Source organism: Ascidia mentula, chromosome 6, assembly GCF_947561715.1.
Source record: "Ascidia mentula chromosome 6, kaAscMent1.1, whole genome shotgun sequence".
Lineage (NCBI taxonomy): Eukaryota > Metazoa > Chordata > Ascidiacea > Phlebobranchia > Ascidiidae > Ascidia > Ascidia mentula.
Genome location: NC_138571.1, coordinates 9,402,140 through 9,429,563, shown reverse-complemented (window position 1 = coordinate 9,429,563; position 27,424 = coordinate 9,402,140). Strand labels below are relative to the sequence as shown.

The 27,424-nt window shown below is 35.3% G+C and overlaps 1 protein-coding gene across 3 annotated transcripts in view; it reads left to right on the top strand.

The window, feature by feature from the left end:
- Positions 1-26,072, top strand: part of LOC145905631 (uncharacterized) — a 29,286-nt gene extending 3,214 nt beyond the window's left edge. Inside the window, exons 5-53 of one of the 3 annotated variants that reach the window (XM_082992882.1) lie at positions 231-341; positions 945-1,172; positions 1,722-1,813; positions 2,504-2,647; positions 3,001-3,094; positions 4,050-4,247; positions 4,776-4,931; positions 5,250-5,345; positions 6,701-6,829; positions 7,263-7,352; positions 7,626-7,787; positions 8,411-8,535; positions 8,817-8,901; positions 9,136-9,252; positions 9,467-9,628; positions 10,115-10,189; positions 10,539-10,652; positions 10,848-11,026; positions 11,269-11,407; positions 11,950-12,104; positions 12,269-12,346; positions 12,533-12,671; positions 13,141-13,239; positions 13,526-13,621; positions 13,872-13,979; positions 14,187-14,321; positions 14,824-14,939; positions 15,308-15,785; positions 16,211-16,582; positions 16,816-17,016; positions 17,265-17,452; positions 17,625-17,714; positions 17,962-18,115; positions 18,193-18,330; positions 18,726-18,850; positions 19,225-19,345; positions 19,467-19,602; positions 19,704-19,891; positions 20,099-20,191; positions 20,349-20,483; positions 20,789-20,914; positions 21,144-21,260; positions 21,954-22,061; positions 22,527-22,673; positions 22,895-22,975; positions 23,137-23,223; positions 23,394-23,574; positions 24,261-24,388; positions 24,704-26,072. In XM_082992882.1, the coding sequence (XP_082849008.1) occupies positions 231-341; positions 945-1,172; positions 1,722-1,813; positions 2,504-2,647; positions 3,001-3,094; positions 4,050-4,247; positions 4,776-4,931; positions 5,250-5,345; positions 6,701-6,829; positions 7,263-7,352; positions 7,626-7,787; positions 8,411-8,535; positions 8,817-8,901; positions 9,136-9,252; positions 9,467-9,628; positions 10,115-10,189; positions 10,539-10,652; positions 10,848-11,026; positions 11,269-11,407; positions 11,950-12,104; positions 12,269-12,346; positions 12,533-12,671; positions 13,141-13,239; positions 13,526-13,621; positions 13,872-13,979; positions 14,187-14,321; positions 14,824-14,939; positions 15,308-15,785; positions 16,211-16,582; positions 16,816-17,016; positions 17,265-17,452; positions 17,625-17,714; positions 17,962-18,115; positions 18,193-18,330; positions 18,726-18,850; positions 19,225-19,345; positions 19,467-19,602; positions 19,704-19,891; positions 20,099-20,191; positions 20,349-20,483; positions 20,789-20,914; positions 21,144-21,260; positions 21,954-22,061; positions 22,527-22,673; positions 22,895-22,975; positions 23,137-23,223; positions 23,394-23,574; positions 24,261-24,388; positions 24,704-24,709 (6,822 nt within the window). In that variant the 3' untranslated portion in view covers positions 24,710-26,072. The remainder of the gene's footprint in view (positions 1-230; positions 342-944; positions 1,173-1,721; positions 1,814-2,503; positions 2,648-3,000; positions 3,095-4,049; positions 4,248-4,775; positions 4,932-5,249; positions 5,346-6,700; positions 6,830-7,262; positions 7,353-7,625; positions 7,788-8,410; positions 8,536-8,816; positions 8,902-9,135; positions 9,253-9,466; positions 9,629-10,114; positions 10,190-10,538; positions 10,653-10,847; positions 11,027-11,268; positions 11,408-11,949; positions 12,105-12,268; positions 12,347-12,532; positions 12,672-13,140; positions 13,240-13,525; positions 13,622-13,871; positions 13,980-14,186; positions 14,322-14,823; positions 14,940-15,307; positions 15,786-16,210; positions 16,583-16,815; positions 17,017-17,264; positions 17,453-17,624; positions 17,715-17,961; positions 18,116-18,192; positions 18,331-18,725; positions 18,851-19,224; positions 19,346-19,466; positions 19,603-19,703; positions 19,892-20,098; positions 20,192-20,348; positions 20,484-20,788; positions 20,915-21,143; positions 21,261-21,953; positions 22,062-22,526; positions 22,674-22,894; positions 22,976-23,136; positions 23,224-23,393; positions 23,575-24,260; positions 24,389-24,703) is intronic. The other 2 variants (XM_082992883.1, XM_082992884.1) reach the window with 2 other exon arrangements.
- Positions 26,073-27,424: the final 1,352 nt, after the last annotated feature.

Here is a 27,424-nt window from a genome sequence, read left to right as displayed (position 1 = left end):
TTGCAAAGAAGATTTTTGTTTTTTAATTAATTATTTGAAATTACGCTTCTTTGGTTGAGTTTTTATATTTTGCATGTGTAGGTGGTGCCTACAAGTTGTTGAATACAAAGATATTCACTTCTGGCAACACTTAAAAATCACAGCTTTTTCTCTGATTTTTTCACATGTAATCAATCATGAACTCTACGTTTCAACTCATATGTGCATGCTTTCCTTGCTTTCATTTGTAGAACAACAAACCTGTCACCACAAGCTTCTCCGCTCCAAATACTCCACTTGGTAAAACAAAAAGTCACTCGACTGGCACAAAAAATGCTTACACCAGTTCGCCCCTTTCAAAGGTGTGTTAATGCATATTTTTGTGACATACTTGGTGGTAGTTTATTCTTATTGGGAACCATGCTTTCTTTTAAACTTGTAAAAAGAAATAACGTCCCCTTGTACAGACAAAGTTTAGTTTATATCTGGTTTAAGGTTGCATGATTGCTTGTTGTTTCATTTTATTTATTTTGTTTCTGTTTATAGGGTATATATGTACCATACTTACTGAGTGTGGATTGCAAATATGTTTAATTAATTTCTTTAAACTACTGTTTGTGATCCAATGACACTAATCTGCTAATGGAAGACTATTAACCCAAAGAAATAAATATTAGGCTACATATTTATAATAGTGAACAACCTAGAAGTTTTTATGCTAACACATAACAAGACATCCCAAAATAATGGTAAACAATGAGTAAAATGCATAAACTGACTATGCTACTTTACTTGCTGGTTGCACTCAATTGTAATTTGTGACGTACATTTCATGAAGTTTTGTCATTCATAGATGTGATCAACTGCTCATTAAATACTTTCCATTGTGAAGTTTATTTTCCAACATAAACATATAAAGTTAACTGGAAGGGAGTGGAAATTAACATAGGTTGTGTGAAATGCAGACTGAGGAACCCCAACCCAAGAACTATCCACTGGAAAGCCCGAGATTATCCCGTTCAAGAAACAGCTCCACATCCTCGTCTGTTAGTTCCGGAATCAAGAGCCCATCATCTGAGCGTGGTGGATTTATGTCACACCAGATAAAATCACCTACTCCTCACTCGAACAAGCCATACCGGAAACATGAAAAAGATTTTAAACCTGTACAAGACCACACAAGGGCCCCTGAGGTGTGTGATTGTGTTGGTTTAGATAGGCTCATGTTTGACAGTAAAGCATTCGCTTTGAAACATTAATCAACATTAATGTTCACAAGACAATTACTTTTTGTACATTTTATGTGTCTCTTTTTAATACTTTTTCCACCAACTACATTACTTTGTAAAGTATTTAACATAACAAATACAACAACATTCTTTGCATAGTACAAAGTGTATTCCTTAAAAGTGGAAAATTTTTATTTGAGTAAACACAGTTTGCATACAGATAAGTTTAAAAAAATCTTGTGAAATCTAGTTTGTCACAGAAATCTCTTTACCAGTGGTAGAAATTTGTTTGTTCTTGATAAACACACCTTAAAGTCAACATGTTTGTCTGTAAACAAAGTACTCAAGAGAGCATGCAGGATAATATTCTTTCCACGAATGATACACGTGCCTGTCATGATTTCAGCCTGTGTTTGATGTAAAAAGACAAATTGTTTGTCGAGATTCTCCCTTTTTCGAGTTTCTCCTGAAGCACGCTGGACGTAATGATTTATTTGTTTACTCGTTTTTCAGCTTCACTCAGATGAGACAGCAAACAAGTTGGATGCTTCTTATTTTACAATCGATCACAAGTCTACACCCAGCGACAATGACTCCAGTTCAATGTAAAAAATTTTAAAACATTTTTTTGTGTACCACAACACAACATAATGTGTCTTTAAACCAGTGACAACTTTATTGTTCAAGGAACCCTTTATAACTGTTTAAAGGAAACCATAGCTTTATTTCAAAGCCTTACTTCATATTATCAAGTTTGACTGAAACATTTTTTGCTAGTCCTTAAAAAACAATTTCTTGTACAAAATGATTTCAAATGATTTTTGAAGGGACCAAAGGTTTATTATGATGACTTGTATAAATACAAACTCAACAGTATGAAATTACCCTTCAGATTATTTGGCTGATTCGCTGCATGGTATGTATTACATAATTGCAAACATACAAATGCCATGAGACATTATGGTCGCAAAGGCTGCACGTGCACTGTATGGAACATGTTTTGGTATTTACTGTTTGACCTTCAGTGGTGTATAGTGTGCTTTATTTGCATTATGTCATATACCAATCTAATTATAAATATAAACACATAACCATTATTTAACATTTTAAATAGCTATACAGCAGCACATTATACACCACTCAGAATAGTAAGATTTTTTTGTAGGTTTGATTTGTTGTTAAAATGTTTGCTTCCACTAATTTATTCTAACCTAAGTTATTACAATCATTATTGTAAGCAATTCTTAATTTTACAATTCCTTACTGAAAGTAATTGATTGAAATATATTTTGCAGGAAACCAAAATCTGACATTGCACCAGTTCAGTTGCCTGGCAACAGACTACAGAGAAACATCAGCATCTCCACTAGTTCTCTGGATTCAACAAACAGCAACCACAGTTATTGTGAAAGCACTGATGGAAGTCAAACACAGAATAGGTAAAGTGGGATTATAATATTTTATTTGGTTTGAATCCGAAATATTCTGGGAATTCAACCTCTCTCCAATTGAAACGATGCCCTTGTGTAACTGCAAGTTAGTTTTATACTGGTGCTTTGACATGATAATTGGGCAAGGCATTAAAAGACTTTTAAAGGTTAAACTAGATTATTTTTGACTTGTATTGCTTGTTGAGCTAAGACTATAGATTGCAATTCTCTAATCAAGATAAACATGGTTTTGTGGTGAATTAATCACTTCAAACAATATTACCTGTTTTTAATAACAAAACACCACAATAGTATCGTAAAATTTTCCAACTTATTTCTGTAACATAATTATTTTGTTGCAGTGGCAAGAAAAAACACTTCAAAGATTATCATAATTTGGCCGATGTTCCAAAAGCCAAGAGAATCTCCAGTAAGCACTACAAAGAACAGAAAAAAGTAAGTGCTAAGGGCTGTAGCAAGTTGTTTGCATGACATCAGAGATTTTCTTGGAATAGCTTGAACATCTGCGTGAATGTGTTGAATAGAGTAGAGGTGCAATTAAAATTTGCTGATATTTTAATTGGAATTGCAACATTGATTATGCATGCCACACAAATATGTTGGTATTTGTATTTAGGATTTTTCTTAGTAGTGTATTCTCCAATTATGGCCTTTTAGAAGATGTTAGCTATAAACATCTATTTCACACTTTATTGAATTGAAAAGATTTAAATTCTTTTGGTTATTTAGGAAGATAACAATATTTTTTTGGGGGAATCTAAACAAAAACATGACTAAAGCAAATTAACTGTGGATAAATAAGTGAAAGATAACTCTGTTTTTTGAACTTTTGCCCCCTGAAACATGAAAATAACTGACATGTTTCAAACTTTGTCATTTTTCCCCATAATGAAACATCAACAACCCTGTATTCGTGGTCATTTGTAATATGCCCATGGTCACAAACAATAATCCACTTATCAACTGCTAACACCCATTGGGCACTGGCCACCTTTTGCCTAATCTTCATTTGACCCAATTTAACATGCACACTGCACATAATAACTGACTTGCTGGAATTAATGGCTTGTATCTTGTGTGCTGTGTTGCCTTTCTTAACTGTGTTCACTCCCAAATTTTATGACATTTTTGCCGTTTTTTTGGTTTGCCTTCAACTAATGAAAACAATATTTGTTGTACACGAAAACAATAAACACTTTTTTGTTGATTCACGATAACTCAAAAATTTCAAACTGGATGAAAATGAATGTTACGTTTTAATATCAAATTAAAAAATACAAAACACATGTTTACTTCATACCAATTAAAATATCACATTTTTTGTTGCAACTCTCATCATGTAACATCTTATTTTACAACATTCATGTTTTCGGTTTTTGTAAAAACTCAGCATGTTTCCAATTTTGTTTTTCTTCGTCCTCTCACATTTTCCCTCATCCCTGCTCCAAAATCCCCAAACCTGAAACCAATAAACAAGGAAATGGAACGAAGGTCGAGAGCCCGAAGTCCTGGTCGAGAGGAAATAGATAGAATTTTTGGTCGCGAGCGTCGCCGTTCACGTGTTATTGAACAGTTTGAGGTCATGCAGGTAAAATTGTCACCGTTTGTTTCTCGTTTCCTCGGCACTTAGTGACATGCTTGCTTAGATGTCATGTAGTTGTAAACTTCTCACAAATTTCATGTTATCTTTGTTTCACAAACACTCTTTACCTTAAGTTGCACACAACAAAACAATTTTATGTAAATTTTTGTGTGGTTTTGTTCAAAATCAATCAAATATTTTTATGTTTGCATGAGCTATAATTTGCAGATATTTTGTTTGCAAAAAGTTATAATTTTTGTTTTGATATGATTTCTAATTTGGTGTTTAAACCATTTTGATGTTGTTGTGTTGTGTTAAAACAACTCTAAACTTAATTTATTGTGATTATCAGCGTTTCAAGGGAATGCATTTATTGTAAATGTAATTCTCTCTTTATATATACATAATTCTTTATATCAGAAATGTTGTTCTACATCATTGTTGTCAGGAGTAAGTTTATAATGAGATATAAAAAATCTTACTTATTGATAAAATATAACATATCACCCCCACAATGTAACTCATGACATTTAGGCTGATCAAAATAACAAGGAGAATAATGAACCAGCAGCAGATGAACCTGATCCTGCAGATCTCAGCAATTCATCCTCGATCACTCCTGTTCCCACTCCTCGTGATGCGGAAAGAAGAGGAAGGGCAATAACTCGAAGATCAACCGACAAAAAACAGGTTGATAAAAAAATTATATTTTGTTCTTCCAGAAAATTGGGGATAATTTATGATAAATTTTCTTTCACATATTTCTGGTTGTTGTTTTTTTTACCTTCTATTGTATGTTAACTCATTGAATTTTGTCCCAAACATAAATTATTATAGAAAATATGCTGAATTTAAAGAAGCACGGAAATATCGTGTATAAAATATAAAATAAATAGTGGCAACCACTTTTTAGATATTTGCCTTTTAGCAGAAAAACTCTACATTTTGATGCAAGATTGTCTTTCTAACTCAAAGTAACTTCATTTTAACAATTGTATTGATGTTCAGGGCACTCAGTCTGAACATCCAAGTAAAATGAGTGGAGCAGCTCTTCGACGAGCTAAGTCACTCGATAGAAGATCTTATGACTCCATCACGTTGTCGGTAAGAAGCATGATATCAAATTTGATTAAAAATATATTTTTTGTTGGTTTCATCAATTGTAGTTAACACCCTATTGTTATAATCTTCATTACTATCATTATGTTTGTATGATGCTGGTCCATATTCCAACTGTAGGATCTATTGCCATTCATATTTATGGTTGGTATTGATTTTAGGGAGCTATTTAGTCTCATTAATTTTATACATGTATAAACATATTGGCATAATATTATCCCTCATTTTTAATTACAATTAAACTGAAAAGCAATTTTTTGTGCATTTTGCTTCAATGTCTAAATAGAAATAACACACACATACAAAGCACTTACTTTTAAAAAAGATCATCCTATGGCATAATATAGGAAACTTTATTTTTCCTGTAAGTTTTATTACACAAAAGTATATGTTTATAATTGTAATGAGGAAAATTTTAGAGAAAATGTGCACAGTCCAACATTTAAGTGAAATATGAAAAAAACTTCAATTTGCACAACCTACTAAAAACCACACTAGCAGTTAATTTCATTCTAACACAAACTGGGTCACCATCAAGAGCTTAGCTTGGTGCAAGAAACTGCTCAGAATAGAGCAAGTGAAAAGCTCTGTTCAATTATCATGAGGCTCAGTTCGCGCGTCCAAGTGGTACTTCACTGGCGTCTAGTACTTTTCAAGCAGCGACCGCCTCAGTTTCTTGCTCATGGTTAAGATGTTTATTGTTTTAAGTTCCAATAAATCTTTCCTGCAGTTTAATGGTTGCTCAGAGTGCTGTTGTACAATTTGCATAATCCTGGTTTATGTCCAAATCCCATATTTTATGAACTTGTATGACCCTGATACAATAAAGTTCTTAATATAGCTGCTCTGGACCCAATTAACATTGCAAGCGGCATTAAATCCACTGTGGTATTTGTAACCCCCCATGTTGAAATTATTAATATTGTTTGTACCAATTTGCCACTCTGCATGTTGCTGTTGCATAACAATTAGCAACACTCAGACTTTTAAGTGGTTTTGGCTAAATGCCAAATGGGTGCAAATAGTGAACTTTAACTTGTTGTGCAGCAAGGAAAATAACAGTACTTTTTCATATGCTATTTGGTACAATCTTAAAGTATAAGGATAAGCTCAAGTTGGCTTGAATAATATCACATTTATATGTCTGTCTTCAACATTTTCCAATGTCAGGTGTGTATAGGCTGTATATACTTTAATATCAGGTCAAGTAAACTAGTTTCACAGGAAAATGTGCAGGACTTCATTATATTCACATACCTATGTCATTAGCCAACATTCTCACCATCCCTTGCAATTAATAACAAAACATTCTAATTATAAATTGTTCTTGTTTTTTTTAGCCTGAATTGTTCAATGTGAAGAAAGGCTGGTTGACGATGCAGAATCCTGACACTAAGTCGTGGAGTAAATATTGGTTTGTTTTGGGAAGTAAACTCCTCAAATATTTCACTGATTCATCTTCAGAAGAGGTACGACAACTATTTATCATTTTCTGTCTCAAATAATACCCAAAATATGTTTGAATTTTTTGTATAAAGTTTATTAATATCTTTACTGATTATATGGCAATATTGCATGAATAACAAAATATAATCTTCAGCAGTATAATTGGTCATGGGATACTTTTGATGTAACTACTTATTTTGTGGAACATGTTTCGCAAAAAAGTTTTTGCTTCCATTTAAAACTGCCAAACAGAAACAAAGTTTTTTTTGATTGCCAAAATAACAAACTAAGCAATAAATTTTGACCTTGTTTAAACCTAACAGGCAACTTATTTCCTGTGTGAATCACTCGTATTTTGCCTTTGCATTCAGTCCATACCATAACTGTAATTCTGATACTGGCAGCTCTAGTTACAGACGTGTGTATAATTGATTATAATCTGCATTGTATTTGCAGTTGTCCCAACTTCAAGGTGTTGTTGAGTTAAATGGATTTGTAAATGTCACTGAAGTTGACGTGCAACGTAACTATGGGTTTCAAATTAAAGTAAGTATGTGTGCTAAGTGTTAAAATAACCAGAATTGAATTAGTACTTTTTATTGTCGTAAATTTAACAAGTTTGTGCTTGTAGCACATTATTGTATGACATTATGGTCAACTTCCAATCTGTTGTTGATTAAAAAATCCTCTTTTAAACATTTTTTGTAGTGAAAACCACCATATCAATATCAAGTAATTTTTTTTTATTATGAAAAGATTTGTTTAAAAATTTACTGTTTTCAATTTCTTTAGTTTTTCTAGTAAATTTCTTATTTTCAGATTGAAAGCAGTGTCTATATGTTTGCTGCCATGACTCAAGGCATTAGAAACAATTGGGTCCGTGCCATTACAACGTCAGCCCAGTCCACAGATGAAGAAATGAATCCCGATTCAACCTCCAAAGCACAAGCGAAGGACGTCAATATCACCCAAAAGGATGAGGTAAGATCCATTTTAAGCCCCAGTGCAGATGTTGTGTGGTATTACTTGTGCTTGCACATCTTGCAATCAATCAAATGTTCTGCCTAATGGAGTGTAAATGCTTGTATACTTGTCTGTTGTGGCCCTTTTGGTTCGGTTTAAATTCAGTAATTGTGTTTAGTACTGTTTACATGTCTTGTATTTGTTAAACCTGTTCTCATGCAATAATGTATTATTGCATAAATGATCAACTAAAAAATCCATGTGTTTCAATTTCTTATTTTAGTGTTTTTATAAAAGGGTCTTACACCTTAGGAAGTACTCCAGTTAATATGGAATTTCGGCTTTTTGACACTGACAACGTGCTCTGGTTGTCTGTGTAATTCATTACTTTATGTCATTGCATAATAAATGACTTTGCACATAACAGACAAAACCTTTTGTTACGTTTCTTTCAAGACAGCTTTTTTAATCTTATTTTTCTATTGCTTTATTTTAGGAAGAATGTATTAAAAAAATTATCTTTTGTTAGCTGGTGAAAACGCCCTCCCAATTTCCAAATTCACACAAACCCAGAAAAAACTACTTTCTGTGAATTTAAATTGAAAAACTATTTTTAAAACAAAATTTTAAAACTCTGGTAGACTTCTGAGAAGAAAGTATTGGATGATGATGCAAACATCACTGAGAGATCCCAGAGGAGGAGAGAGAGGATCAGAGATCGCAGGAACAAGGGAAGAGCGAGGACATTTGATTTCGCTGAGTTCAGGTGAAATTGTGGTTAAACACGAAACTGTTGATGACATAAGATTTTGCCAAAACTTTTAACTAAAAAAAACATGTCTGTTTAGTCTCTAGTATATCCGTTATAAGTGTTCCTAAACACCAAAAGTTGACAAATTAATAACTAATTGTAAAAGATATGAGATATAATTTTGAATTGAGTTTCACATTATATTAGGAATGTTGCGTTATTGGATGGAAATATCACAGCAACTTTTTAGATCTCGAAAAAGTGGTTAGGTCATCAAAGAATTTGTTTGTTTGCAGACCTCTAGCTGAGCAAGCACTTGGATTGGCGACAAGTAAAGATGACAACATTGACATGATAGGAAGGTCTGCTTCTGACATTAAGGTTGGTGAAAGTTTCAGTTGAAACAACATTTAATAAAATTTTAAAATAAAAAAGTTGTGTGTGTCTTGTATTTATATGTTTTCTATGTCTTGCCTTATATTTTCACTGTAAGTTATCATTTCATGATTGATAACAATGAATTTTTGATTTCTTCATTATACAGTTTATTAAAATTGTAATTTATAGAAATTCAATTATAATGTTTTTTTCTAAAACTAAATTTGACTTTTGCAGGCAAGAAGTCGTACGTTTGATCCTGACAGTTTATTGAAAGATATCAAAAGTAATAATGATACTTCAAAAACTGCAAGTTTGCCTTCATCAGTAAAATCGAAGGATCAGCCTAAAATGGTATTATTGTTTGTGGTTTGTATTGAGTTTTAACAAAAACAATTTGCCTACTACAATCATTTTCATGGTTTCACATACTTTTCGGATGTAGCAAAAATGCATTTGATCGTTTTTATCAAGTGAAGCCAATAATATGATATCTGTGAGCTGCATACAAATGGCCACTGTTTGGAATTATAAGATGTCATTTATTTGATCGTTGTTGGGTTTACAGAAACCAAACAATCAGTCCCCTGTGGAGGTTGGTGGTTCAATAGAACACGCCTGGAAGAAAATTGAGAAAATTGATTATGAAGGTGTTCTTGTTAATGGGGATCTCCCCACTCCAGCAAGCCGCAACAAGACTGCCACGATGGTGAAAGCTCTTCAATCTGAGGTGATTTCCTCGACAACCACTTGTTACCTGTACATGTACATTCCAAAAACTAATAGCTTTGTTTGAGGATATATTCACTTGAACCACATAAGCTACATGATTAGTGTTGTTTAAATAAAATCTTGAATCTCTTTCAGTATGCGGATGAGTTCATATTTATTCAAAAAAAACTCTTTGCATTATCAGGGTTATATTGATTGGTGGAATAAATTTGTAATTCTTTTTGTCTTTTTTACATACATTTTTTCTGTGTACCAATGTATATTGTTTTTTTGTTTGAACAACTGTTATCTTTAACTTACTTGAATAAATCACAAGATAATGCTGTGTAGAACCCAATCTCAGCACTTAGCTAATTGTGATCACAAAAGTCATAGAGGGAGATTTGGATTATTTTGCACCTGTGTCAGATTATCTTTTATTATCTTGAATTTAAAATCAGTTGGTGTTCTGCTGTTCATAAAATATTGATGTTTTTCTGTCAAGGTTGATTCATTACGGAAGCAGATGGAGAGAGTTAATACAGAAAACACTCCATCCAGTGAAGGAGGAATAACCACGGTTTGTCATTTATTTTCTCGAAAAAAAAATTACATTTTGTCGCAAACAAACTTATTCTGTCGAAATTTTTCAACATTAATGCCCACCAAGTATTGACACTTGACTGCAACTTTGTACATGTTTTTTTACAATTCTTTTAGAACTTTTTAAAACATTTTATGTGAATAATTTATATAAATGCCAAACTTACCTGCTAATAAAACATCAAAAGCTGTAGTCAATTTAACATTTTATATAATTTGAAATATAAATATAATTATTTTTGAAATGTAAGTGAAACCTCAAATGTATGAATGTATGTTGAACTTAATTTATTCCAACTGTGGTAAAAAAATATGTTTTCTTTCAGACGGATGCAAGCAGTCCTTCCCCAAAACAACTTCTTTCATCTGAATTACAGACCGACAACAAAATACATGAAAAACTTGATCATCAAAATACAATCATTGAAAAACTAAAACAGGTTAGCTGGATCATTGCAAGTCTATATTTTAATAATAAGAACAAGGAACACAAAAATATGTTAATCCTTTATTTTACTTTTCTGTAAAGTTTAAAACAAATTATTCTATTTACAAAAATATATTTTTTTAAATAATGATTGTAATTATTCACAAAAGCTCCTTGAATGTTGGTCAACAATATATATTTATTTTAGGAGTTGTCGATCGCCCAGGAAGCACTTCGCAAGCAGAGTGGAGAACTTCGTGAATGCACGATGCAACTTGAAATAACACTCTCCGAATCACAGATAACCGAAAACCAACTGAGTAAAACCAAGGATGAGTTAAGAATTGAGAAGATGAGGAGGAAAGAAGAAGACAAAGAGCATGAGAGGTTCGTGCCTGGATTCACATAAAATTTGTTGCAATTTTTAGCATGTGTCATCTTTAAACCTAAATTATCCTTTTAAATTACATCAGAAATGTTTTTTGGAGCTTTTTCAAATAAACTTTGCTCAAATTTAAACTAACATAACCATTTTTGCATGGTGAGATTTCAGTGGTACCAACACATCTGTGCTATTCACAGAAGATCAGTGAATGTGGAGAGTCTAAAAAACTTGTTATATTTCACAGAAAAACGACAGCTCTGACAAAACAACTGGAGACAAACGATGTTGAGTTGAAGAAAACTGAAACTCAATATCTGGAGTCGCAGAGAAAAGTTCGAGAGTTGGAACGACAAGTCAGCATGCACAACGATCATAACAAAGAGGTAATTAATCTGTTTCTTTTTGTTAATACAACTGTAGTTATTTCAATGTTATACAAATACAATATCTTTATGGAAGTACAAGCCAATCTATTTTAAAGACTACTTTTTAAAACTACTAATCTTTATTCATAAAAAGATGTACCAAAGTTTTTCAAAAAAACTTTTTTAATATTGGCTACAAAAGTGGAAACCTGTGGCTCAGATTGTGTATATTTTACGTAATAAGTTAACATGTAGCATTAACTTAAACCAGATGGTTTGCAAAAGTCATCTGTTACCAATTCAACTGAAGTTACATTTGTATGGTGGAACAATTGTATCATTTGTGAGACCTTACAGGTCGAAACAGTGCGTGTATACACCCTGTCTGCAGCTCTCATTGATTATTATGGCTCTATTGCGCATATTGTATCATTTGTGTTATTAAATTTTCAACAGAATAGTTTAAAATTTTACCCTTAGTTAGCACAAATCCCTATGAGTTTATCCATCAGCTATTGTTGCACACTTTTAATGTTTATTTTGTCATGTGTTTATTTCAGATGAGTCGATTACAAGAACACATCGACCAACTTCGTCAACATGAGAATGAACAAGAGGCAGAAATGCAGGAATTGCAAGTTTTGTACGAAGCAAAATGTCAGAACCAGAAGCTGCTCGAAGACAAATTAAGTGAACGGAACGATCAGATCACAAAGTAATACATGTTACAACAATCAACACAAATACATCATGCTTGTTTTGAATTTTCTTAGATAAAATCACAAATTAGCATAGCTGTGTTTAGAACATTTGGAGATATCTGTTATGGAAGCATTGTAGCTTTTGAACTTTTGTCCTTCTTGTGTTTTTCTGGTTTAGATTCAAAGAAGAAGTGACAGAAATGAAAACTACTCTACGTTCTTCTGACCAAGATATGAATGCTGCTACCACATACAGGCAAGAATATTATTCTTTAAGGATTATTGTCATGTCTGAAACAATACACCATAATACCAATGTCATAAAAATGTATAAAAACAGTGTTCAAAAATGCCAAAAAACAGTGACATTAGTAGAAAACCTGTACACTGACAAAAGTATTTAATTTGTTGAAAATAGTGACCAGGTATTTTTTTGCAATAGATCTCAAGCAGAATCAGATATGAAGGGAATTAAAGATCAACTTACAGCTTCAAAAGACAGAGAAAAGAAACTCAAGGATCAGATCGCTAAACTCATCCAACAAAGCCAAATTGATGACGATTGCAATGAATCTTTACAAGTAAGTTAACAATTGTGAACAAATTCAATATAAAGTTCCAATCAGTTATTTTGTCATCACTTTACACAAAAAGCACCTGCTTGTGTGTATATTCTTGCGGAAGTGGAAGTGATCGCCAGGCGTTCGTCTAGCAGTTTATGGTTAAAATCCTTTGTTCATTGAACGCTAGAAATAGATTTGAATAAGTTTTGGTATATGGAGAAACTGATGATGCCGTTTTAGGTGAAATATATTTTTCTCTTAATAAATCCATCTGAGCTGTCTAAAGATCGATTTGTTGGGATTTTAATACATTATTATTGATACGGTGTGCGATCGACAGCCTGCCAGGGGCCTTTGGTTTTTTGATCCAGTTTTTATTTACTTATCACGCTAGAATACTATTTGTAATTACCTGTGCCATGTTTATGTTTTCTGTTTTTGTGGAAATGCAACAACCAGTAAACAATTCCTTTGCTATTTATCATAGGACGAACTTCATCGTGAAAAAGGAGTTTTAAAGCAAACGAAAAAACTACTGGACGAACGTGATGCCGACATACAACGTTTGGAAGTAGAGTTAGAACAGGTATTCATGTTTGAGCTATGCTTGTTTTGCGTTTATGGTTTGATAAATTTCGATCACAAAACCACAAAAACGATAATTGGTGGCATTGGACTTGGATAATTCGACTTGTATTTTGGAAGATAACCATCAACTCTTAAATACAGACAGTCTTTATTCGTGTATTACGTCTTTTCATACGTTTTTGGTGTTCGATTTTAGTGTACAACGTTTGTTAGACTGTTAGAAAAATGTTCACGTGATTATTTATTGAACCAAATTGCAGATGTAACGTTAAATTCTTTTACAGTTGACAAATAAACTGAGAAAATCAGATGAAACGAAAATAGCTGCTGTTAACAACTGGAATGTTGCAACAAAAGAATCGAAGGGCTTGAAGGAAGAGGTATGATTTCTATTTGGCCAACTCTTGTTAGAGCTTAAACATACAAAAAACCATGGATGTTGTAAAAAGAGATAATTTTTGGATTAATCCCATCATCAGTTTTAAAGCGAATCAAGCAACTTTGCACAAAATATTAGTGAAACGATGTTTTTCACATGGTAAATTTTGCAACGTGGACTCTGCACCCACGGCGTTGAAACAACTTATTTTGCAACCTAAGGATTTAAGATGTTTTTTTCTTGAATTTCAGATTTCAAAATTGCAAGACCGGCTTCACACTGCCGAGAAGCAACTCGTGGTTATTGATGAGATTAAAAGCAACGAATCAAAATCGAAATCAACATCGAGTAGTTTTAAGGTACAAATATTTAATGCAAAAAAATATCTGCAAAGAAGCAACTCGTTATAAGTTTTTCCTCAAACGCCAAATCTAAACCCACATACACGGTTTCTTCTGTAGGCTTTTTTTGAAATCAAAATATGTGCAAACAATTTATGTGAAACACTGGTATGGACGGATATTATATGGTATTTTTTCCTATTCAAAATGATATTTTTCACCTAGGCGAAGATGAATGAGTTGGAAGCTGAAATGGGAGACACGAGTCAAATGATTGCCGCGCGTTTGAGCGCCCTCGAGCGGCAGAGAAGGGATTCTGATTCGTCGAATACTTCAGATAAAGACGCGAAATCACACAAGGTATTTCTTTCTAAATTCACATTAACAACACTGGTTTATTCAACAACTAATTGCGGAAACGTATACGCATCTTCGTTTAAGGAAGTTTAAAAGTTGGTAGTCGCGTATTTGCATTTGAATTGCAAAGACATCGTTCACACATTTGGGTTAAGATTTTTGCTTGACTTTTAACTGTGTCTGGTGCATTGTTAAAAGAATTTACATTAAAATAAATGGCGTAATTTTAACTAATTTGCTTTTGTTCCAAAAACCTTAAATGGTTATATACAGTAAATGCAAAATATATTGCACATAGTCCTTGCAAACTGACATAAAATCGTAACGGACCAAAAACATGTTGTTTGTTGTCAACAACGATCTCCTATATATTCGAAACGTGAATTCAATAATATGAGATCGTGTACAGGAGCAACGTCAGATTGAACTGACGAGAGCTGATAGGTCGATACCGTGGTCATCTGTACGTAACTCACATGATCTTATATATGTTTATATTTATCAGAATCAGCGGATTGAAATGGAATTGGAGAAAAAAATCAAACTGATCCAAATACTCGAAGAAAAATTACGTGAATTTGAAGAGAAAGAACTTGAAAATAATCAACTCATTACAACCAAGTATGTGATGTAGAAGTTAACACGGTTCAGAACACAAATAAAACCACTAGCCATGTGTACGGTACCAATATGTCTCATGGGTTGGCAGGACAAAATCGTTTCATTCATTGATACAACGCCACGTGGCTTTGTCTGCTGCGAAGTAGAACACAGTGTTACTTGTTTCAATGCACAGTTTCCAAATCACTAAATTATTTCTATTAGTGTTACAAGCTAAGAAGATTTAAGAGTTACACATATGCTTGTATATTTATACATTTTTCTATGAAATTATGGACATTATTTGTTAAAGAAACATTTCTGCATAATTTATGAACAGAACTACCAACAGCGTAGGAAATTTTTTTTCACTTAAAATACTTTCTTAGATCCAGCGAATATGAAACCAAACTTGGGGACGAAAAGAAGAAAGTTGACGCCCTTGAAGAAAAACTGCACGCCACGCAATCCTGCCTCCATCATCTTCATCATCGTGCAACCAATATTTCCTCCAACACATTTGCTCCTGATGTGGAATGTGCCTCCTTGCTCCAGAAGACGCTCCAGGACATCCTCTGTCTTTCTACGGGTGACACAAAGTCCTCATCTGCCGAGACTCCTCCAGACTCTCCCACATCGGAGAGGAAATGGCAGAGAGTGACGAATGCTGAGTCGCGGCAACAACATCAGAAGACGATGTCACGACTCCGACAGTTAACAGAAAAGTTGAAAAACTCCGATGGGAAGTTGGTGAGTCCTTCGGGATCTCCGCTTTCTTTCCTTGGACTCCCAGCGATGTCGCAAGCTAAAAGGAGCGATAAGATGCCGTTAACTGATGAGGATGCAGCGCAGTTGTTCGCGAAACAAGTAAGATTGAGTCAAAATTCAAAATATCTTGGTTTTGTGACAGTCCATGTTGAACTACTAGAAAATTATACATAAATGGCTACAAAATTATTACTTAGCAGTAAATTTTCCCTCGGAGCATGTTTATTATCATGTGAATGAAGACGTCCAAAAACTGGGGGTTGCAACCCTGCAGGGCCGAATTTTATGCGTCGTAAGAAGTCACTATTGTGATCACACAAAGTACAACATTTAATTGTACCACCTGACAGTTTTTCAGTCGTTTCATCACAATTAACTGTTGCAATAACATATCCAAATATTAATATGAAACGTACTGAGGGGTTGAGGGTGAAATTGCTTCCTTTTAACAAGGCTCGGGCAAAAATGTTTGAAAAACCTTAAAGTGATAAAATCAAATCTAATACACGAATTTCATTTCATAGGTCAGCACACAAGCCTTACTTCTTGCTGAAATGGCGGCGACTCTAAGAAGAAGTCAATCCTCCCCATCACTCCCAACCTTCACCCGCCCTAAGACACGTCAGACCGCTACGTCACCACAACTGACGTCAGCTGAGTTTTCTGACACCATTGCCCATCATACGACAACTGGGGGACTCCTACAGCATGTGGACGCTCTCGCTCAAAAACTGACACTAGAGGGCATGCTCATGCGGGAGGTGGCGCGTTTGCGCGAGGGTTGGGTGACGTCACGGTCACGCTCAGGTGCCCAACATCGTTCACTAGGTGGCGTGCAACAGGCGGATGTGGCGAGCGCGATGGTTGTTCATTCACATGTCAGTTATGTCTTACAGGTTAGTTTACGTGGCTGTCTGACGTATTACCCGTACTTCTTAACTAATAAGCTTACCCTTCATGGTTTTAGCGTGGGCCACGGAGGCAAGTAAAAATACGTTTAAATACTTAAAACAGTTGTCGCGAAGCTACCAAGTTAATGGGACAAATAAATTTTACTGGAAGAAATCTGGCCAATGTATTGAAGATGGCTAAATAATGAATTAACACCTTAAAACTATTCATATCTCAGGTTTACAACGAGCGAATTTCCCGCTTGTCACTTGAAGCGAGGCAAGCCCGCCACCGTGCGGACGCAGCCATGCGTAAACTCCGCGAGCTCGTCGAAGCGTGCAAAACACGTGATCTGGAAGCTGTGTCGATACTTGCTGTTCAAGTTGACACCGATTCGATCGCCCCACCCTACTCAGATATATCACCATGGGAACAACAGGTCGGTGTAGTTTGTCACGTGGATATTTTAATCCTTTTACCGAATTCACATTAATTAAAGCAATATGTCATCACATGTTAGGCTGACCCATGTTATTGTTTTTTTTGCCCGAAGTATTTTCCAGAATCGAATAATTGATGTTTACGTCACAACACTGTGAGATGGTCTAATATTTCTGTTGTAATTTTTCTTCGTCGTGTCATCAGAATATTGCAGCTTTCATCCCTGTTAACTTCACCACCATTCAGGTTGATTATGGGACGTTGCATGGCGCACAATCCGTATCTTCCACTTTGGCGAGTGAGTCGATGTTTCTCGATCAAGAAGCAACTTTCTTTCAACATTTATCTGAAGATCTTAGTTGTATGTCGAGCGATGTTCAAACCTTGTCGAATCTCGGTGTAAAACACATGCTCGCTGACGGAGAGTTCCAAAGGTATTCAAGCTTTGTGGTATTTCCTGGTTTATTTCCCAATGGTTTTCAACGAAAAGAACATGAAGAATTAATTAAGTTGAAAAATATTGCTTTTAAAAAATACACGCCTTGGTGAAAGTTGTTAAATTTCTATGTAAACACACGTACACAAAAACGCGTAATTTTTGCACAGATATCTCCAGCCAAGTTTAATAGGTGAACACGCGTCCACAGTTGCGAAGGAAGCGGTCGTTCAAGCCGAAATCATCTACATCTCCCACAGGTCTGATAATTGTTGACTTCTTGTATAGGGAATCTCCCTAAAGTGTGTTGGGTGATGCACGGAGTCCTAAGTTTTTGCAAAGTCGATTTATAACTGTGACTTTACCAAAATCGCTACGTAGCTATGCACATTAGTAACATTGTATTGGCTTTTTATAAATAAAATGACGCAAGATATGTGAAAATTCACTTTTCTTGTGCTAAGTATGCGATACCCCTGTTCCTAGCTTCGTTCGCTTATATTGCAGACTGCGGCGAGACTACGACGAAGAGTTACGTAAGGCAAAAGCGGCAGTTTCAGATCAAGCAGTTCACTGCGACAAACTGAAGAAAGAAATGAAGCAAGCGGAAGAGAGCGCTGCCATGCAAAAGAAGAAAATTACAGAGGAACACAATGCCAAGGTGAGATTGGAAACATCCAACTTAAAGTTTTATTGGCGTTGAAAATCCAGTAGCTAACACTGCATTTTTTCCGCTAGGTGGAGCGCCTGATGCAGGAGGAGGCGAAACTCGAACAAACGCGCGTTGAAATGTCACGTGACATGGAGGAACGTCTCACGCGGTTGTCAAGGAAACATGAACAGGATGTGGCGACAGTTAATGCTAAACACGAAAAGGTTGGAAAGTCTGAGCCGAGATGTTTTATGTTAGTTACTAATGTAAAAGTTTAATGTGTGAACGTAAGGAGGGAGGCTACACCAGACGTGGGCAAATCTATTCTGTTTGGTTTATAATTTGGCCTACTATTGTTGGTTAGAAGTGCAGTTGAATGTCGTTTAAGTGCACTTTTTTGCTTTGCGGTTCCAGATTTCAAACGTTAATTATTGTAAATAGCCGAAAGTAGGTTAATTAATAAATAAACACTCTTTGCCTGCTTTATAGTAGCATGGACCATTGGCCCGCAAACATATCTGCCGTGTGTAGAAAAGTTTGCATTAGTAGGCTTCTTATTATTCGATGCTGGAAGGCAGTATACATGCTTAGTGATGTGATTGTTAACATTTGTCTTCAGGAACTTTCCACTTTGCGTAAAGATCTTTCCACCGCCAAAAATCAACTTCAAACCAAAACTAATGAATACATGGATGAGGTGAAGGCGCTCACACGACGACTGGATGAGATAAAGGAACAACACAGGTTGGTGTTGTTAGACTAAAAAGTTGTCCTACTTTATAGTTGTTCACAATTTCAAAATGGCCTAAAGTAGATCTTTTGGAAAACCGAAATACTAATGTTGGAAATATTCTACAGCTAACATACATATTTTTGTAGTGATTTTGTTTTTCTCATTTGGAAACCGATAAATGATTTAATCTTTGCTTAACTTTATGTTGTTGTATTTATATTACTCTTTAAAACACCAACGCTATTTAAATAGTTTGCGAGTTTTCTTGTCAATATTTCCCAACCTACTTGTGACTGTAGTCTGATAACCAAACTGGAACAACTCTGATTCAAATTCCTGCTGTGACTTTTTTGTGATATAAAATTTCTTTTTTTACCCCCAACAGTAAAGAAGGTATCGAGATTAGAGAAGACTACGAGAGAAAGTTCGAGAAAGAAAATCTGGAACATGAGAAGGAACTCAAACGAGTTGTTGAAAATCATCACAATGACATGAAAAGACAAAAGGTGGGTTTTGTTGCAATAAAAATTCTAACGCAGGGTTCAACTGATTCCAAGTTTAATGTCCTGTCAAATTGTTGTGAATTTTTTTGTGTTTTTTTTTTGTTCTAAATCCGTTGCTTTGCAGAGTGAGTTTAACGCAAAGATAAGCGAAACCGAGAGAAAGAGAAAGGAAGAAGTTTCGACGCTAAAACGAGAGAAAGAAGAAGAAAAAGGCACGATGTTAACAAAACACAAGAAAGAGATTGAACAACTTGAAAAAGGTAACTGAAAATCTGTATTACTGAATAAACCAGGAATATTTAATTATTTTGATTAAAATCCCGATTTGTTTTTCTTTAATCAATCCATTGTGACGTCACAGACCATGCGAGGTCGTTGGCTCGCCTTGAACGCGAACACAAATCTAAACTGGAATCACTCGAACGTGAACGCGAAGAAACTCTGAAAAAGACAGAGACTGACCACCAAGGGGCGCTAAAGAAAGCGCGGGAAGAAGCTGATGCAAGATCACGTGACCTGCTAAAAAGCAGGACCGCCGAGTTAAAAATGGTAGGACTGTAATGTGTACAATGTTATATCCTGCTTATAAGTGTCGTTTTTGTATTGTGGCAGCAACCATTTTTACACCATTGACAAAGCGCAGTTTTTCAACTAAAAAGCACTAAATTATGCGCATTAGGACAGCCCCGATGTTGTCAACATTCAAATGGTTCAATTTGTTCAAAACTTGTTCCATTTACAATTTCATTTTTTCAGGATCACGAGAAAATTCTTGAAAATCGAAACAAACTTCACAAAGAACAACTTGAACGTGAAAAAGCTGCTTGGACGAAAGAACTCCGAGAGAAGGTAGATCGGAAATCCGATGTTTAACGAAACTTATTCGAAAAAATCCGAGCATTTCCGAAACCTTAATTGACAACCTATTTCCTGAAAAGTTATCGACCAGATTTATAAAAATATTTTTGTTATTTTACTTTCTGTTAAATGTTTCTTTGTATTTTAGTGGGAAGCTGAAAACGAAGAGAAACGGAAAATGGAGGAATCTTTATCTGCGTTACACGTCAGACAGAGTTCTCTGACGTCAGAAAGTGAGAGTAAAGATGTTTTAAGAGCAAGAATATCTGCTCTAGAGGAACAGGTAAAATTATTGTCACCAATTTTAATAACTTTTACAAGCGTTTTTTGCACCAAATTTTATTGTGACTTGTCCAATTTATTGATATATGCTTAAAGAAGTGTTTTAGATATGTAAGTTTGTGGCACTTTCGACAAAGGATTGTAAATGGTGCAATTTAGTTGTACACTTTATATAGCTTTTGTTTCGTGAAAATGTTTGATTGAAATGTCAGATGTTGTTGGAGCAGTTTATATTAAACATTTTGTAAATTTGTAACAGAAATAATTTCCAAAGTAGTTATTAAAAGTTGAATGATGATTTTTTAGATTGACTCAATTAATGGTAAGATGGCAGATGAACAACTCAACCACTCATATCAACAGCAGTTCCAAGATATAAAAACTTTGTGTGATCAAAGTTTCTCAGCCATCGAGGAATCTCATGGGAAACAGGTTCGCAATTTCCCGTTGTATTTTTCCAATTAAATATTTGACCAAATCAACGATTAGTGACGTCACAATATTTTATGAAAAACTTAATTTTAATAATTATATTATCGTTTGAAAAACTGGTTGGTTTAAATTAAAACCAACTACATAATTCGGTCTGACCAGAGTTCTAACAGTTTTTTACAATGGAGGATTGTGGATTCTCATTAATTTACGTGTTTTTTGTGACCAGATTGAAGAAATTGTTTCTGGCCACGAGAGGGAGCTAGCGAAGCTTCATGTTGATCACGAAGCTGAAATGAAAACTGACAGAGAGGACACAAGGCGAGCTATTGAATCCATGAGAAAAGTAAGTTTTGTTGTTGGATATCTGTTATTAAAATGTGCACGCACAGAGGTTTAATGAATGTTGTCCCACTTTTGTTTTATCCAATTACATGTTAAATACATTGTTTACTGTAGATTTTTCATAACTTGCTTTGACTTGAGGGGAAATAAGTGGTTAATCCAGCCAGACTTTTATGCCCTGGCTGCGACGCCGTTCAAGCGAATAATTTCAATACGATAGCTGTTAGGTGCAAAAATCTTGAAGTTAGCTAGTTTGAAATAGAAAGCCAAAGCTAATTTGCTACTCATGTCGAATCAGACGTGTTCTTGTCAGTTCTGGTGGGTGCTTACCTACCTCTGCGCGCACCTTGCTGCAACTCATCCTTACTTATTAGCACTGATGATGAACACAGTGGTTTTTGAAACAACTGCTTCAGCATAGGTAGCATGCTAGCTTTGGCTCTCCTTTTTAAACGATAGTTGTGATGCCTTTTCCTGTAGGGCGATCCTTCCTTATCCTGCGACAGCATCATACACCTGCGTTGTGTAGCTTCGTTTCATGATAGTGATTGGCAAACCACAAAATAGCCCCAAATATATCCGTTCACCACCAAAATTTTTACATGTCATTCATTCCTACTTTGATAAAAAATATAAGCTTGACTGTTGGTAATAAGCAGTTTTTGGTATTTTCGAACAATTTCTTTCCTTGCAGCATCACGCGTCTGAATTGAAGGAATTGGAGGAACGAATGTCAAACAGCGGGACTCGAGGAAAAAGCGGTGTATCTGCGGAAGTCGCCAAACTCAACGAAACCATTGAGGTAAAAATTATCTTACATCTGTCAAAACTTTGTAAAGTGTGCACGTGCTTTTACCTTCTTAACGACGAATATGCGCTCTTACAATGAAAACGTATTTGCGTAGAGCAGACATCGGCAAACCCCCTGTTTTGTCTGTATAAAGACGCCAAGCTCATTGAGGAAAAAGAGATAATTTATCATAGTTTGACTTGTGTTTTATGATTTCTTCGCTGAAAATGTTTTTATTTCGTGTGCATTAAAGGGTAAAAAACAATTTTCTAACTTGAATGCTAAGCGGTTTCGCGTAGAATTTAGTTCCTTATCTATAAGGCCGAACTTGCTTATTGTACGGCGCAGAGCATTATATTATGGTAATCAATATTTTGATTGACGTTAAAAGACATATCTAGACAACCCGAACCCGTCACGTATTATAGCTCAAGCTTTTATTTTTGTGATAATAAAACATTATTTTTTGTCTCATAGACTTTGTCCGGACATTATTCCAAAAAATGCGTTGAACTTGCGGGTGCACTGGAGCGTATAGAAAAGGCCGATGACGAGTTGCGGTCACTGGAGCGTGACAACGAGTTGCTGGAATCGAGAAACGAAGAGTTGAGAAAACAACTTCAGGTATTTTAAACTCACACTGATTGAGAACGAAAATATTTGTTTCAGGGACAAAAAATTATGACAAATTTTCTTCACGATAAATTTCTAATCAGAGTCTGGTGTTAGTTGCTTAATTAAATTTACAATGCATTTATGAAAGAAAGTCTTGTATCAGTCGACTTATGGTATTAACTTGTACTGAACCAAGTGTATGTCAGAATTAATGGATCAATTTCACTCAGGTTGGAATCCGACATATTGGTGACTCGGTTGACGATGACAATGAAGATGAAATGCAAGCTGGCAAACTTTACCAACTGCAGGTAATTTTCATATACTTTAGATATGGAACCAACTTGCAACATGCTCCGTTAAACTTTTAATTTTTATATACATGTTAGTTGTCTGTACTTTGACACAAAACTTGCTCCCGAGTGTTGCGTTAAATATTATTTTTACGAGTTTTTTTTTTAATTTTTATTAGGTGACGTTGCGAGTAAAAGCATCAGAGATCGATTATTTGAAACAAGAAGTAAATTCCCTCAAACAACAACTCGAAGAAATGTTCCAGGTATTTCATGAAAGTGATTTGATTGTTGCTTTTGTGTTTCGACTTGAATTTGGGAATGCCCTTTCATGACCCACATTAAAACTTCGCTTTCTAAGTGTTGGCGAATCATTTGTTAATTTTCTTTAGGCAACCTCACCACACAAAACCTTTATGTTCAATAATTTTCTCAGGAGAAAAAGCAAACCCTGAAAAAACTTCAAACTCTCTTTGACGAATTAACGCTGGCTCGCTCCAAAGAAGCGATGGCAAGGAGGGAGGTTGCTCGCCTGAAGGAACAGCTAGACGAAGGCTCCAGTAGCGAGGGAGAGGGCGCGCGTGATGGAACAGCTGATCGCAAAGGCGGTGGTTACGGTACATTCGAAATGTTTCGTTAAATGTGGACTGACATGACTTTAAAGAAGTCATTAACATTTTGTTTCACAAATCATGTGAAGGAAGGGTTACTTGGTGGGTAAATGAAAGAGGCGAGGGCGAAATAATCTTATCCAACATTCTTGTTTCTTACAAATCAATAGATTTGTTGCTGCATACACGAAACTCTCAAAAAATTATCAAATGTGGTCCCTGCGCAAAATTTGCCTGAAGTTTTTGTGACAAACCTAGTTGTGCATTTCTTTAAACAAACAACGGGTGTGACGTAAGGAGAGGGAAGATCAGACTGCAAAAAATAATTGAAAATAATAAAAAATCAACATTACGAAAAAACAGAAAAAAGATAAGAACAATGTTGATAAAAGGACTGTTCTTACTCAGTCACGAACCCCTGGAACCAGGATCCAATGGAGCCCTTTGTCCAACGGTCCTTACTGTTTTTCCACTTATGGCCGGTGATTTTGTAAAATTTAATGAAGAAAACATTTTTATAAAAAATAACATTTAATAAGGCAAAACTATGCACTTTGCACAGAGAAATATATTTAACGTGAAAAGAATATATATTGGGCATCGGTTGAGAAACATTCACAGTCCTCGTTTCTCGGGTTGGGAGCTACTGGTGTGAAGGCTGCTTTCGTTTAACCTTTAAAAATTCATCGCAGATTTCCAGAAATCTCGAAGCCAACCCGACATTGCCGCCAACCCATTGCGTAGCAAGCTACCGAGTACGTCATCGACAGTGACGTCAGTAAAGCGGAGGAGCTCAGATCGTAGCAAAAGAAACGTGAAGGTAAAAAGAAAATTATGTATTTATTTAATGCGGCCCAGTTTACTGTAAGGTGTACCCTCATTTCCTTCTTTTTTTGCATAAATACGTGAATTTCGTTCCTTTGATGTTGTAAAAACGCCTTTTATCTGTTGTGGAAAACAGTTTTCCCTTAAAATTGTTTGTTCAACTGTCTAAAAGTTTCTGTATGTATTGCGGTAATCAGTCGAGTGATTTTGTTGAAACTGCCATGTTACTGCACGGAAACGTTCATCAGTTCCTCATACAATCACGTACGTTTTGCGAATACAAAACCACTCATATATATTTTTTTTCCAGCTCTGAGGTTATTACTGGTTCTCGGATAGCTCCAATAAATGCGTTATGTTGATGACGTCATGGAGGCCAGAAAGTCGGGACTACCTTCTGATAAAAAACATCACCTCAAATTTATCCACCGAACACTCGTCATTTTGTAACGCATATAATATATATATATTGAATTGTTTGCGTAGATGTACCGTGTTTAACTGCTAACCACATTTTGTTCTTGGTTATTACGACGTTCGTGTGTTTATGCTGCCTGTGTGGTTCGTCTTTTCCTCCATAGTACAGTAGCAAAGTGTTTTAATTTACAATGTTTTGTTGAAACGTCACAATGCTATGGTGGTTTAGGTTTTGAAACTTAAGTTGGTACAAGTCCTGTTTCAATTCTGCCAACAATCCAAACCACGGTTTCTACTAATGACCAAGACGATTTTTGATGTTGCAAATTCGGTGTCTCAGTAAAAGTCGCTACAATTTCTTCAGTTTTAACGCGAATGTTACCTTTATGCTGGCTAGCTCGCAGCCATGGTGCTTTTTTCTACAATATTATTGGAATGATAGTACAGATAACTTGAACATTGGTGCTCACAATACGGAATTTTACCATAATTTGCGTTTCGTTGTGTATTTGTTTTATTTTTTCCATCACTTTGTTTTGAAAGCTGCATTACAAACTTGCTATCACTAATGTAATTTCCAGTTGTCTTTGTCAATCACTGGAAATAGTTTCAACTTGAAATTGTTGACACCAAATTTTACTATCATGTGGCAGTAGACATATGTGGCATGTGAAAAGTGGTAATTATTGTAGCCACGTGTCAACAACTTGCCCTGGGTTTTCATGTTTTGTTAGTGTTGCTTTTAAAAGCTGGTGAAATTTTTAGCAGTGGTTACTTTTATTATTCTTATTTTGTGTAAATATATTTAGCTTTTGTTGTGTCACATGTCAGTAACAGCGTGGTGGCAACTTAACAAATGCGAGAAGGTGTCACCAAAACGGTGGCACATGGCACTGTAGCATCTTATCGGGCTCTGCTGTGCCACATGACAGCAGTGTCTCAGTCGCTTGCCATGCGTAAATTATATCCTCATTGTGATTGCCATCTGTCATGCTCATGCTTTTGACGCAAAAATCTCGCTTCGCATTCGTGCAGCGTGCCACCATTGCGCGTGTCACATGCCAGTGCAGTTTCGTTTGTCACCAAGGTTGAAGGGAATATTCGTGTTCGGGTATTCCCCTTTGTCGTTTCCGTAACGCTTTTTTTCTTCTGGAAGAAATCTTTTCTTTCTGGTGTTTTTTTACGAATCATTTGCCACTAACAACTTTTCACTAAACTCACCAACTGATCGCAGAGTACCAAAAAAATTCCTCGTCTTTTTACGTGTTGTCATGCAAAGGAAAGCAGCTTCAGATGGTATTTGTGTTTATCAATTGCAGGTAGTTTAGTAAACTAAGGTTGGGGATTAGTTTCGTATTTTTTTGTAGGGATTGGGCGGTTCGAATCTGACCGAAAGTGTTTAAAAGAGTAAAAAAATGTATCCGGCTGCTAAAAAACAATAAATTGGATGAAATAAACTTTAGCAGACAGGTATAAACAATACGAGAAGCTTACGTAAAATATAATATAATTCACTGGTTATATGCGGTAAAATGTTTTACAAATATGTTTCGTAAAATTATACGGCGCTGAAAGCGGTAAAAATTATGAAAATTTTTAACAGCGTAACCAACACTTAAAAGCTATATATGTTCCAGAATCATATTTAAACGTTGTTCCAAGTTCTATCAAACTTATTCCTTTATTTAAGCCCGGTTCTTATCCCGATTTAAAAGACATAAAACAAAAATTTTTAGGTAGCAAGAATCTTCAATCTTCCACATACATTGCCGAACAATTAACTTTCGTTTTCACGTTGAGGAAAATGTTGAATAGCACAATCCAAACAACACGTGTTTGATGATGATTTTCCGGCTAGATGCTGACGTCACGTTTCTCAGCAGCCGATTCTTCGTCATCACTTCCCTCATCATGATATTAAATTACCGAAATATGTTTGCATGGAGGTAAATGCCTTTATTTAGACTAAACACCCGTGGTTAAGGGTTTGCAGTCATAATAGGACATGGCTAACATGCATAGATCCGTGGTTCCCGACTATCATGAACCTGTAGAATATTGTGTGTCGTGCTTAGTTGAATGTGTGTATATTGTTCTTATCATCTCCATATCAGAAGGTTTTCTACTGAAGACTGTTCAGAGTAACTGTGCAGTCTTTGCCAAAGTTATTGTTTTACGTCATAACAGGTCAGTCTGTCGTGACCAACACTGTTGCCATTCCTATCCATCGCCATCATAACAGAACGCAGGCCCATTATATAAGAAAGAAAAGTCATTTTGCTTATTATAATATGACTTGCCTTTAAGCCAGGTCATACAGCAGTAGAAACTGGTTTTAATAGATTTTATAAAGGAATATCATGTTTGCTACAAACCGGTGACGTACGTATCCCTCCACACACAAAACACTTTGACCCTTCTTGGGGATATTTATAGAGTTGAACGTTCATTGGTGAATAATTTGTTTGCGTAATGCGATAATTGGTTTGGTATCAGTTCAGCGACTTAAATTTGTTGTTGAAACCAAGTTCGTCTAAAGTCTCTAAGTAAACGTGCGACGCCAAACAACATTTTAGGGACGCACGTTTGCGTTGTGATGCACCATTTAGGAACC